Source organism: Budorcas taxicolor, chromosome 18, assembly GCF_023091745.1.
Source record: "Budorcas taxicolor isolate Tak-1 chromosome 18, Takin1.1, whole genome shotgun sequence".
Lineage (NCBI taxonomy): Eukaryota > Metazoa > Chordata > Mammalia > Artiodactyla > Bovidae > Budorcas > Budorcas taxicolor.
The window spans coordinates 40,773,188-40,787,519 of record NC_068927.1 but is presented as its reverse complement, the minus strand read 5'-3'; the positions used below and the strand labels follow the sequence as shown (position 1 = coordinate 40,787,519).

The 14,332-nt window shown below is 34.5% G+C and overlaps 1 protein-coding gene across 1 annotated transcript in view; it reads right to left on the bottom strand.

Annotated features, from left to right (window-relative positions):
• Positions 1–14,332, bottom strand: part of AP1G1 (adaptor related protein complex 1 subunit gamma 1) — an 82,121-nt gene that overhangs the window by 43,920 nt on the left and 23,869 nt on the right. The window contains exons 2-3 of the mRNA XM_052655468.1: positions 11,585–11,788; positions 2,939–3,063 (exon numbers count right to left, since the gene is read on the bottom strand). Of these exons, the coding sequence (XP_052511428.1) occupies positions 2,939–3,063; positions 11,585–11,785 (326 nt within the window). The 5' untranslated portion in view covers positions 11,786–11,788. The remainder of the gene's footprint in view (positions 1–2,938; positions 3,064–11,584; positions 11,789–14,332) is intronic.

Sequence of the window (14,332 nt, the reverse complement as noted above, 5' to 3'; positions counted from 1 at the left end):
GTTTCACTTAATACTCCCCATTTTGTTGTTGTCTGCTGTTCAGTCACTCATGACAAAGAAGTAAAAATGACTAGCTTAATTATACCTTGACCTTTTTTCTCTTTTAAGTCACGCCATGCAACTTGTAGGATCTCAGTTCCCTGATCAGGGATTGAACCTGGGTCACTTCAGTGAAAGGCCAGAATCCTAAGCACTAGGCCACCAAGGAACTCCCTCATACCTTGACTCTTCAGTGCCTATTTTTTAATATTCTCTGTGACAAAATGGAAAGTATGCATGAAATACTTCTGATGCATAATGAAATAAGGGACAATCTCATAGAAAAGCATTTGTGTATGTGTTTCATTTGCAAGCTAAACTACGAACCAGCTGTTTTTAAAATGAACATCATTTTTACCTGAAAAATAACAACTGTAATTATTAAGATGTGTTTATTTGGCAAACATTTTCTGGAAGAAAAGCCGAATAAGCCTATCACTTCAAGGGCAACAAGTGACAATATTTGTTGCCAATGATAAACCTAAGCTTTGAAAGTGAAAATTCGAATTTTGGAATATTTGAATTGCCATCATGAAACTGACAGTCTATTAATACTTTAAAACTCAGTGAATCAATTTTCTCCAAATGCCTTAAGCATGATGTTTAAAAACTATGCAAAAGAGTCAAATTGTATGAATGGGTTTCAATATAACAAAAAAACAAACTTCACTGATATGGTTTCAGATTCTATACTAACCTAATGAAACTACCACTTGTGGAGTTTGGTATGGTATCATGGAAGGTTATCCATAGTTATCTGAAAGGTTATTAAAGCCCTCTTCCTTTTCCAAACATTATCTGTGAAAGCCTAGATCTTCATATATTTCAACCAAATCATAAGAAAATGAATGCAGAAGCAAATACAACCATCTAACCTATTCTATTAGGTTAGATATTAAAGATATTTACAAAAGTGCAAAATAATGCCATTCTTCTCTCTGAACTGTTTTTGTTCTGGAAAATAGCTTATATTTCATAACAAAATGTATTGCTGTCAACACTGTAAAGGTTTCATTAACAATAATTTTTAATGAACCAATGAATAAATCCCTGAAGAACAAAGAAAGGAAAAGAAACAAAAGGAAAGTGTCAGTCAGGCTTGCTACTTCCTACTAATTTGAATATTTAAGATAAAAATTACTAATAAACTTTAACTTAATTATGGTCCTAGTTCCCAAAAATATTTCGTTAACTCTTCATTCATTTTTCAATGATTAAGAATATCTGTATAATGCAAGCTCTTAAAATAATGTGTCTGATTTTTAAAGATTTAAGTCCAAGATCATTAATGTGTTAAAAGTTTTTCTGGACCAATGAGGTAAAGATGCCATCATTAAACAGAAAAACTGCAAGTACACTATGATGTCCTATAATACAAACAAAAAGCAAGAAACCTCACAAATAAACAAAAAAATGATTCATTAAAAGATTTTAAAAAACTGAATGATCCAAAGTCCTTTGACTGAACTTAAAATGAAGTATCAGATCAATTCCCAACTATCAGTAGCTCTCTCCTAAATTCACTTGGGGCTTGGCTGGGTCTCATTATACACACAGATTCCTTCTTTGCCTATATGCCTCATTCTTCCATTTTAATTAAGCTACAAACCTATTCTTAAATTTGCTCAAAACTTGATGCTAGGCAGAACTGCCAAATTATCAGCATGTGATTAAAGGCTTGAGTAATAAGGGCAATAGAGCATGTAAGAACAAAAATTAAAGAAACTTTCAGAGGCTTGTCCAAAATAAGAGTATGAAGTCATGTTAAACATCTGGAATGTAACCTCCATGACATCAAAGATTTCTGCTCACTTTTTTCATTCTCCATCCTCAGCACTTACAATAGCTCCTGGCATACAACAGGTATGCAATCAATGTTTGTCGAATAAATTGAAGCAACTTAGTATTTTCATTATTAATATTTATTTCAAGGCCAAAAAGAACAAAATTTTCCCAAATTAAGCTGCAGAGTCAATGTATTTAAATGAGACACTATATTTTTACAAACAAATCATAACTCTCATTTTAAAACTTTTCATTGGGAAATTTTAAATTATAACATTTACCACAGAAAATATGAGTTCAATGTCTAGAAACTGATCACCTATAAACCCCTGCTTCTTTCTGTCACTTGCAGAAATAAGGTAAATTAAAAATGAAATCTAAAAAAGGAGATAAACTGGTAGACATACCAAAACCAAAACAAACCAAAAAGAACCTTAAATGAATAAGGCCATCAGAACTTTCATAGCTTTTTAACAGAAATTTATTATAAGAGGGACACTGAGAAGAACTGTTAACTCCCTACTTGCAGGTCTTCTACTTTTTCTAGAATGACAAGCTTCTTCAGTTTCTAAGGTAAATGCATAACTGGACTAGTAAATCAGTAAAGCACCTGTTAGAGAAAAAAGGACTTATGCACAAAAGCTCACAGGATAAATACAACTGTCAGCAACTGAAATCTGGGATTAGACTGCTGACAAGCAAGACCTCTCTTTTTTACCTTTAAATGGTATTCATTCAGAATATATTGGTAATTATTTAATAAATACAATGCCTCATAATTCATGGTATTCAAAAAATTCTATGATAAGAAAGCTCAGATTTACCAATGCTTTTTCTATGCTATCAAAGTCCAAATGCTTATTCATGCTAAATAGTTGCTATGACTCAAGATGTACAACAATGCTTTCATTTAAATTATCCCCTACAGTTTTACTTTTTTCTACAGAAGTTTTAATCCTTTCCTTAGCCTCTTTATATATAAGCTCCAGAACCAAAAGCAACTCAATTATATTCTAGACAGCAAATATAAAATCAATAAACAGAAGCCTTTGATGTCATATTATTAAAAAGACCTAAAAAAACAAAGCAGTTATTAGAAGAAATTAAGACTTACTTCTTGATACAGTTGGTCATGAGAAGATGGACATCTTGTCTTTCGTCTAACAGCAGCATTGCCCCTAAATAGCCAATGCGTTTGTCTGTGAATTTTTGAGAGGCAATAAGCTTGAGGCACTCCAACTGCAAATTAAAAAAAAAAAAGAAGAAGAAGAAATTAAGAAATTGCTACCACAATCAGGAGAGCAATGTTTTTAACCCAGAGTCAATGGATAACTAAAGTACATAGGTATAACCTATATCATCAAACCACCTAAATAAAAGGCAAAGACTTAAGATCTTTCAATATCTTAATGATAATAATCAAGCTCTGGAATCGAGTATCTAGTTAAGGCCCTATCGTACTTGCCATCCGAATAATCTGTGAAGTTTATGTTAGATCTAAATATTCGTACAGATTACGGGAGTGTTATCATAAGGGTTTAATAAACCTTACTCTTAATTTAATTCCTAGGGTACATTAAATGAGCTGCTAACACGTGTGTATTTAATGTCTGGTTCCTATTTTGAATATCAAAAGCTCAGTAACTGAAATGCACCCAAGTGTCAAACAGTCCTAAACATCATGGAAGGTACAATTAAAAAAGAAGGACAATTAACTAACTTTAACATTATGTGGAAAAGTGCTACATTTGAGGCTTTAACTATGAAGAAGAGAGGTTTTAGGAATCAAGCAGAAGTAAACAACAACAAAAAGCCACAGGAAAACTCAGTAATAGAATTAACCTAAAATATTTTATACAATTTCCTCTTACATAATTCTTTACACGACCCTCAGAGCTTAAGAATCCATGAAGTTATTTACAATAGCCAAGATGCAGAAATAACCCATGTGCCCATGTGGTGTGTGTGTGTGTGTGTGCACACACACTCAGGCATGTGTGTATAAGAGAGTATTAACGAACCAAGTATTACCATTAGCAGCCACATGGATGGATGGACTTCATATTAAGTGAAGTGAAAGGCAAATGGTACATGATATCACTTACATGTGGAATCTAAAAAGTAATACAAATCAATCTACTTACAAAATAGAAACATATCTAGGTAGAAAACTTATGGTTACCAGAGGGGCAGAGAAAGAGAGGGGTAAATTAGGAGCAATTAACAGATACAAACTACTATACATAAAATAGATAAGCAACAATCATTTACTGTATAGCAGAGGGAACTATATTCAGTATCTTAACATAATGAAAACAAATTTGAAACATATACTCACACACACATTCGTATAACTCAATCACTTCACTGTACACTGGAAATACAGACAATACTGTAAATCAAAAATACTTCAATAAAAAAAAAAGTCCTTGTAATTAGTTTGTCTCTCTACTTAGACTTTCTTGAACTTCATAATCACTGATATATACTTTATCATTTCATCTTGACTAACAAGGAAGAAGCCAAACATTCCCTCTAGGGCAGTGGTTTTCAAAGGGTATACACAAGTTAAAACTCTTTAAGAGGAGTTTTTCAAACTATGCTCCCATTTAGAATCAATGCATTCCAAGGAAAGCGGCTCAGATGCAGACCAATGTACACAGCAATGTGAGATCTCATGAGACTACTTCCCACACGAATCTGCCTGTAAGTATGAAAGTCAAATTGAGGAAAGTAAAAGAGTTTACAAATAAATCCGTCTTGAGCTATTTAAAAACTGCTCTCTCAATGTGCCTACATTAAAGACACCAAAAGGTTGTGGGATGACTATAGCATCATGAACAAGTCAAAGAAGCCTCTAAGAGAGAATAAGCAGGATCCCAAGGAAAACTGAAATGCCTCTGAGATTAACAAAGATTATCTAACAACCCTTTCTTTCTATCTACACAATTTAAATTTCAAAGAATAATTTCTGAAGTAGATGATTACAGTCATTCTTAAATGTCAGCAGAAAAGTAACTGCTGAGGTGAATGAGAAAATCACAAGTTAAAATGTTATTAGAAAAATCTTTCTCTTTTTCAAACTGAAGGCTTTTAAATCTTCTCACTTAATCATTCTATAAATAATATTTTAACAGTGAAAGAAAATGTTCTAAGAATCAAGATATCACCGAAATGTTTATCATCCTTACTGAATCACGCTTTTGACAAACATCAAGCATTAAACAAATAAACCACCCCCAATTTTTTTTATTAAGATGAACTAATGAGAAGGACATTTTTAGGCATTAATATTACTTCATATTTTTAAAGGCCAAGATTAAGAGTGTGTGTGCACGTGCACATCGCGTGCTCAGTTGTGTCCGACTCCATGCAACCCTACAGACTATAGCCCACCAGGCTTCTTTGTCCAAAGAATTTTCCAGGCAACAATACAGGAGTGGGTTGCCATTTCATCCAGCAGGGGAACTTCCCGCAACAGGAATCAAACCCGAATCTCCTGTGGCTCCTGCACTGGGCAGGTGGATTCTCTACCACTGAGCCACCTGGGAAGCCAGGTTTTAAGATAGACCAAAATTCATCAATGACTAGTGAGTACTATTTACTGTTTTTTGTGACAGCTGTTAAAACTACTAACTAAACACCAAAAGAAAAAGTAAAATTAAAGAGACAAATAACTAAATTCTTTCTTTTAAATATTCTCCATTGGTTCAGTGACTTTGCTTCAAGAATGAGCTGCTGCTGCTTTTTTTTTTTTGAAGGTGACAAATTTGAGGGGAAAATATGATTATATACTGGAAATGGTCTCTGAAATACATCTTCAGGTGAAGGACTGACTCTGATCACACTTCACACTTACGTGGCAGTGGCCAGCAACTGAGCTCATAATGCACCACGTGTCATTATTAAGACTGTTACAAAGTTTTCAAATATTGAAAAAGAAAATGACTGAAGCAGAACACAGTGGGATGCAGGTAGTGAGGAGAAGGCATTCATTTTTGAGCAGCCCTCACTAAAAACACAACAAACACATAAGTTACAGAAGAAAAGTAGTGACCAATTAAATGTATCTATTCCTTAGACAACAACCTCAACTTCATCCCAGTACTTCTACTCCTCATTTGTAGCTACCTAAAACTTCCACCTGAAACATAGCTAACCCTCATATCTACCTTTAAATCCACCATAAACAGTCCACCACCAAGATAAAAGAAAGCTTTTGCTTTTACCCCAAACTCTGTGAACAAAGTAAAAACAAATGACAAACTTAGAAAAACTACTTGCAACCCAGACATGAAATCCTATACAACAGGATTCTATACTTACTTTTTAAAAAGACCAACAATGAATATGAAGTGACAGTTCAAACTAAAAAGAATAATTTAAGTACAAAATGAAGTTCAATCTCCTCACAAAACAAATACAAAACCAACTAGGAAAATTTACTGGGAAAAAAAAAAAATGGATCTGTACACCTGAAAAGGGTGAGTTATACGATATGCAAAATATGATTCAGTGAAGTTATTAGAAAAGAGAAAGAAATGCAAATCAAAACCATACTGAGATATCACATTTTAACTTATTAACAAACTTTTTTTTAAGTGTTATTATAACAGTGCAAGGACATTAGTAATGAGAGTATAAACTGGCACAAGACGTAGTAAGAAAGACTGTATCTATCTACATTACAAACACACATATCCTTCTGACTCAACAAATCCACTTTTAGGAACTGACAAAGCATTTATATTCACACGTGAGCAAGATAATGGATATTATTCCACTGTACTATTACTTTAAACAGTAAGATTGCAAATAAGTGTCCATTAATAAGACATCAGTTTAATAAATTATGATTCATACATAAATGGAATACCATGCTGGATTTACTACCATGAACATGTCAACAAAGCTGGGCAAAAAATATGTACAAGGAAGCTCTTTATATACTGGTATGGACTAATCTTCAAGATGGATTAGTAGGTAGATGGTGCAAACAGTATGTTACAATATAATTTTGGAAGAGGTAAGAATATATATGTCGATTGCCTGGAGATGTATAAAGTATCTCTGGAAATATAGTTAAGAAATGAATACCACAAGTCACCTGTAAGGAGGGAAACTAAGTGACTGGAAGAGGATGGAAAGCACAGTTTTCATCATATATCCTTTTGTATCTTTTAAATTTTGCATCAGTGAACTGTCATTGTTTATTTCAAAGATGAATAATATTGGGCTGGGAGAAAAAAACTGCAGGACAAAGAGAACTTATGGTTAAAAAAGTTAATACAATAACATTATAATTAAACAGGGGGGAAAAAAAACATGAAATAATTTGTTCTCCCTCCAAAGTTAAACAACGTATGTTTCAAAAAAGCATTTAAGTCTTGGAATCATTTCATGAAAAAGCCTTCGAACCCTATGCAAATATAACTCAGTAAATGGAAGCAATCAGCCTTTTAAAGATAACTTCAAATCATAATGAGCAATTACTGTGCTATTCTATCTATCATATCTGTGATGCTATTGTCGGAGCCTGTTAAGTACACTCCTTTCTTATCTCTGTACTCCACGAAAGCTATGCTTTTTCTGCTGGGTTATTTTGTATTCCTCACCTACTATCAACTTCTCCCATAACAACACTCTCAATATACCTGCTTATCCACAGCAACCTTCTCCCTGTCTCCCCAACTATCATCCCAAAGGGCTGACTGTGACAACTCTTTGCTACTGATTTTTTTTTATATTTACTTTCCAAGTGTTCTGAGTCATTGGTGGTTTTGCTTTAATTTGGTAAGAACTTCCTGCTGTGCCCAAACCAATGTGCCAGTCATTCTCAGTGATGCTGTTAGAAGGACACATAAAGAAAACCAGCACTTGAATATTTATCAGAAAATATGATATATATACCATGACAGTCAGGCACAAGCTACTGTGGAAACAGGGTAGGAAGGACACCAAATTCAGGCTAGAAACTGAAAACATTCGAGAAAAGTTTCTCTCTGTACATAACACAGAGTGGAAGAGAAAGAAATCAGAGTCAGGAGCTGAGTCTAAGACTGGTTCTAGCTAAGAGACCCAAGCCAGTTGTTTCACCAATCTGGGCCGAGTTTCTCATCACTAAGGTAACAGCCACATCAAGTAAGACAGCACCCTAAGAGTTGTCCTACATGCCATGTCTTCAAGGCAAATAGCTACTAATTCTCTCCAGCTGATCCTTGATTTTTTTCAGAATATTTTCTCAGCAGAAGCATTCCAAAACTCCAGACAGTCATTAGCAACAAGCCTTAAGGGAATGAAATTATTGGCCCCCTTTACAACAAATACAGTAGATTTGGAGGGAGTAGAATAGAGAGAAAACTTAACAACTTAATTTTCTACATACTTTTTCTAGACTCAATGTTCCAATTTTCTTTGAATTTCAAAACAATTTTTAAAAGGATAATTTTACCAAGTTTCTGGCTTTGTCACATTTTTCTGTACCAAGCAGAAATACTGCCTTTTATCAACATTTAACCTGGTTGCCCTTTTTTAAAAAGCTGCACTCATTTTTCAGCTTTTAGAATAATTTCCCAAAAGGTCAAATGCATGTGACACTTGCTTTTAACACTGAGCTTTATGATGTGAACACTCATCTCGATGAAAAGATGCAATTAAAATATTGTAAATATTAATGGATCTGCAACTGATTGGTTAGGTCTTTTTAAGTTACTTTTATTTCATTTTAATATTCAGAAATAACTTTCTAGTTTACAAACACACACACGTGTTTGAAGAACAAGGTTATAACTGCTTTACCACTATATAGACTGGCAACATAAAATCTATATGAACCAGAGCCTGTTTTTTCATTCTCTGGTTGAGAGGAAAATACATATTAACATTCCTACTGTATCCCATTTTTTTTCTCTTGAGAAAATTTATTATGAAATATTTCACTCAAAAATTTGACCCACCAACGAGCTTCAACAAATCTTAACATTTTACCCCATTTATTTTTAAAAATTTAGTATGATGAATTCAATAAAATCCCTCTGAATAGTCTGCCTCGGTCTAAGTTCCCTCTCTTCATCCCAGGAGTAACCAAAACTCAAAATTGCTGTTGATCACTGTCCTGTCATATGTCCTTAGCTATACATGGAAAACACAACTGTTTTTGAATGCTTTAAACTTTCCACCAAGTATCATATTGTATTCCTGCCCTTTTCACTCAACATCTTTTGAACATTACCTACATCCAGACAAGAAGCTCCAGTTCAGGCATGTTCACTGCTATAGGGTATTTCACCTATGAATATACAACTTATCTATTCTCTTTGTGGACATATAGACTGTCCCCAATACTTTCCTGTTAGAAACTACAGCAATGAACACTTGTAAATGTCTCTTTTTAAATGGACAAGGAGGCTTGATCAGATTCACGTTTACCAGTTATTGTTTTGATTTAGCAAATATAATTCACAGGTGGTGATATGAACTTTTAACAGGAGCCTTTAATTATTGCTGGTGGTTTTATCTCTTTTGTGACATCAGCAGCACTGATGATCATCAGGGGTTGAAAATGGTAATATTCTAATTCTTCTTCCATCCCTTCTTCATTTATTAGCTGGGCTATTCCTCTAAGGAGCAACTTTCTCTACATATACCATTTGATTACCAATAGATCGTTCAGAAAGAACTTAGCAATAATTACAAGGAACTACTGGATAGAAAAGGCAGGATAAGTGTTTCTTTCCTTTTCTTTACCAGTTTTCAAAACAATGAGTCATTTCCCTCATATTTTCCAAAAACGGCCAACAATGCTTTCAAATTTTTTTAATTATTATGAACTATTGATACAAACTTATTTGGTATATTTCAACTACAATTATTACTTTTTTTCTTGGCTGCACCACATGGCATGTGAGATCTTAGTTCCCCAAAACAGGGATCAAACCTACCTCCCTGCAGTGGACACATGCAGTCTTAACTGCTGGACCCCTAGGGAAGTTCCCAATTATTGCTCTTTTATTAAAGCTCAAACTTTCTCATTTTGAGGCATGACAGCCTTCTCTCATGGCTACCAAATCCTTTCAATATGACCTCTGTAGTTTCTCTTAAAAAAATGCCACCTATGGAAAACATATTTTTTAACATGTCACAGAAATGAATCTTAGACATATACATAAAGTTCCTATACAAAATGAAATATCACCAAAGTCTACCCTATGATTTTAAATTCAAGAGTTTGTCTTTAAAGAACAGCCTTAGGAGTATATAAATCTACTGTTCTCATGTTGTTAACAGCAACACTCTCTGAGTGGAAGGATTAGGAGTCTTTCCTCCACTTGACTATCTAACTTAATGTGTCTACTTAAAATCAACCAACAAGAATACATGAATAGCTATCTGTTTTATACTAATTATGTCACATGCTACATGGATAACCACCTAGAGCCATTTCTGATATGGCAAAAGCATATAATGTTTATTTATAGGAGACAGCTGTTGCTTTTGACTGCCTAGTAGCTGGTCTTTTCCTCGGATATTAATACCTCAATTCTCCTTTGGGGAATTAATGCTCTCCCACTCTTAATCATGAATTTCTTGAGAGGCTAATCTCATTTCCTGTCCCAAAATGAGCATAAAAGTCACCCAAGTCAGCCTGGGAAGATTCAATCCCATTACTTTTTTGTTTTAACTCAATGATGAGGGTATATTCTTCCATTGAAGTTAGTGAGCTGAACAGAAAATAAACTGATGGCCATCTTTCCCGACAAATATATCAAAACATTAATAATATTATTATTGAATAATGCAAATATGGGTGGTATTTTTTCTCTTTGCACCTAGTATTGCATATTCTTTCTTTTAATTTTGCAGTCTTTTCCTCAGAAAGACTACTTAGCACACAATTAAATTTTCAAGTGAAATAAAATGTAATAGCATTCCTAAGAATCAAAAAACAACCCTTTACACCCTTCTCTGTAACTCAATCTCCCTTATTTACCATGTATAAAAGTAGAAAGAAGAAAGTACTTATCACCAAGAATATCATGCCCAGACTGGCTGTATCAAGCAATATGTGTTTTTTTTTTAAAAAAAAAAGAAATGTGTGTTTGTGTGTGGGAGTGAAACAAGAGGCAGACCTGCACAGTGGCTATAGCTATCAAGGAATGAGGTTCAGGACAAAATCCTTAAATGCCATTACGTCGCATTCATCCAATTTCTTTTACTTAAACACAACTGTCAGCAGTGTTGGCAGTGTTATAATATTACTGCACTGAGAAAATAATTTAGAAAACATTTAGTAAACTTTTCTTAAACGTGTACTCATCATAGTCCAGGATGTGTGACAGAACAATCACAATCTACCAGTTAATCCCAGTCAATCTTTAAACTCACTACCACCATCAAAACATACTCTAATCCACATAATTAGAGATTCCCAATGGAAAAGACAACTGATGGCAGTATCATGCCTTCCCAGGTCAGCAGCTTTCTCTCTCAGTTCCATAGTAATAAGACTACTGGGACATCAAAAATATCCTGTCCTCCTTGACAGGAAAGACTAACAGTCCCTGACCTACTGACATTAAAATAAGAATACCCTTGTTAGCCTGGAAGAGAGCATGGCAACCCACTCCAGTAGTCTTGCCTGGAGAATCCCCATGGTCAGAGGAGCCTGGCAGGCTACAGTCCATGGGGTCACAAAGAGCTGGACTGAGTGACTAAGCAGAGCACAGCACCCTTTGCTAGATGTGGTCTCACCCCAGCCTACCTGTCCAAAGTGAGCAGGGTAGCCCAGCATGTGCATATATAGTAATTTTGCCACATTCCGACACCGGTATGTATTGTCTTCTTCTCTAAAAGATGACCGAATTGCAGCACACTCTTTCTGGATCATTTCTCGTTCTTCGGCTTGGGTTCGAGCTGTCCGGATGGTCCGGATCAGCTCCCGCAATCTGATGGGGGCTGGCATCCTCTGGATATAGAAAGACATTAAATAAAGATGTTCACGTTTCTTTTCTACCAAAACCATACACACAACTTTCCACATACATTTCTGATTTTTAAGAATTTAAGACTTGTTAAATCCAGTAATACAATGTTCCAGCAAAGCGATTACATACAAACCCCTCAATTCATTAAATTTATGTAAAGAACACTAATAAAAATGTTAAGTGGTAACTAAAGCAAAATAAGAAATAAAATACACTAACAATGAAAAGTCTATCACTAATATCAAAATACTTTAGGAACTAACTCCAGTCAAATCTTTACGCAATTCTTAAATTAACCCAAGTACTGTGCCTAACCTTAAAGAAGATAGGTATTTTCTGCTCAACTGTCATTAAACTCAACATAGTTCAACAAAGTATGAGATGAATACTGAATATCATAATCAAAGCTCAACTCAACAAAATGAGATATGAGGAGAAAAGATCAAATATCAAATTTAAACACCTATCTGAGAAACATAATCATCTCCGTATATACTAGGTACTCTTTGAAAATGTGGTGGAAAAAAAACAATAAACCAATCTCAGCAGACAAAACTGTCAACTGGAAAAAATGCACGACCTAAAAGCCAAGAATTACATTTTATTACTGAAGACTGTAGCCCAGAATACAGCCTCTCAGGTAAGTCTTTCGAAGAAGTTAGGAAGGAGCCAGGATACATAGGTTTTGCTGTGAAAAAATAACAACATGTAGTTGAACATCACAAGATGACTGCTAATCACAAAAACTGACATCTCAAAAGTAATAATTTTAATGCTTTTACATGTTTGGCAAGATTCAAGAGTCTGGGCTTAATGAAACGATTCCTTTGATATATATCTTAACTATCCAGGGCCAATATCCTATTTTCCTCCATTCAGAATTCCCTTCAAGGTGCACCATCAGGGGGCAGCTGCACAGGCTGATGTCTTCACAGTCACAATATTCTGTGTTTACTGAAATGGCAGGCAACATTTTTTTGTCCAGAAGACTACTCGTGTCATGAGAAAAAATAAAAATTAACCCTGCACCCTAACCTTACACAATATAAAAAAATTAACTCAAAATGGGACCCAGAAGGAAATCTTTGGAAACGCGGGTTAAACAATGATTTCATATATAAGAACAAAGCACAAAAGAAAAATTAATAATCTAGATTTCATAAAAATTTTGAACTTTTACCCTTCAAAAGATGTCATTATAAAAATAAGGCAAAACAAAGAAAGAAAGGAGTCCTACCTTACAAAAGACTTATATGAATGGCCAACAAGCATGTGAAAAGATGCAAATGTCATCAGTCAACAGAGAAATGTAAATTAAAACTATTAAGGAGATATCACTCTACACCCTTAGAATGCCTAAATTTTAGGCAATAATATAGAACAAATGAACTTTCACACATTGCTCACGGGAATGTAAAATAGCTCAAATACTTTAGAAAACAGTTTGGCAATTTCATATAAAGTTAAATATACACTTAGCATATGATTCAGCAAATCCACTCAGTGTTTACCCAAGAGAAATGAAAATATGTGTTCTCACCAACACATGATCAAAAATGTTCAAAGAAGTTTCATTTATAACTGCCCCAAACTGGAAACAACCCAAATGTTCATAAACAGGTAAAGCATGATTGGCATACCCACATAAAAGTATACTTGTCAGAATAAAACAGAACCAATACATAACCCACAAGGGTCTCAAAAACATTCTGCTGAGCAAAAGAAGTAAGACCAAGAGAGCACATATTGTATGATTTCACCTATATGAAACTTTTAAGAAAGACACGTCTCATCTACAATGATGGAAAAGAGATCACTGATTACCTGCGGGGACAGGGACCGGACTGGGCAGCAAGGAAATCTTTTGGGGTGATAGAAATGGATATATACACTTCTGAAATTCACCAAACTGTATACTTAAAATACATTTTATTTTATACATATTATTATATCTCCATGTTAATAAAAATTATATAATTAGACAATCATTAGAATCACCTTTAGTACATATTAGCTGTGGAATCCTAAACCAATAATCCTCTATGTTGCTCTAATCTAATAAACTCGTAGGATATCCCACTCCAATCAGTTCACTATGGCATCAATCCTCAAGGTAGGGATGGTACGTTAGGAATTCAGAAAAGTTCCCTAGGTATTGATAAGCTCTGGCATACCGGCCCTCTTAAGACTGTGTGTCCTAAACTATGCAAAGCTACCTGTATAACACCCTGTCATTTTTTTTTTCTCAATTAAAGATCTGATTTATTCAAGCATCTGAAAACACTCTACAATGAAAACTGTTATCAGATGCTGCCTGTACTGTGCTACAGGCCATGCACATACTGCCATACTGTTTTCAGAAGACTTGAAATGCCCATGATTGGTAGTTTAAAAACTCTACACCTGATGGAGAAGGAAGATAATTTAATGTTTCATCCAGATCCAGAGGTGCAGCAAATTAAAGGACAGCTCCAATCGGCAAACAGATATCTCATAACGGTCCCCAAGAAGAAACAGTTGGCAAT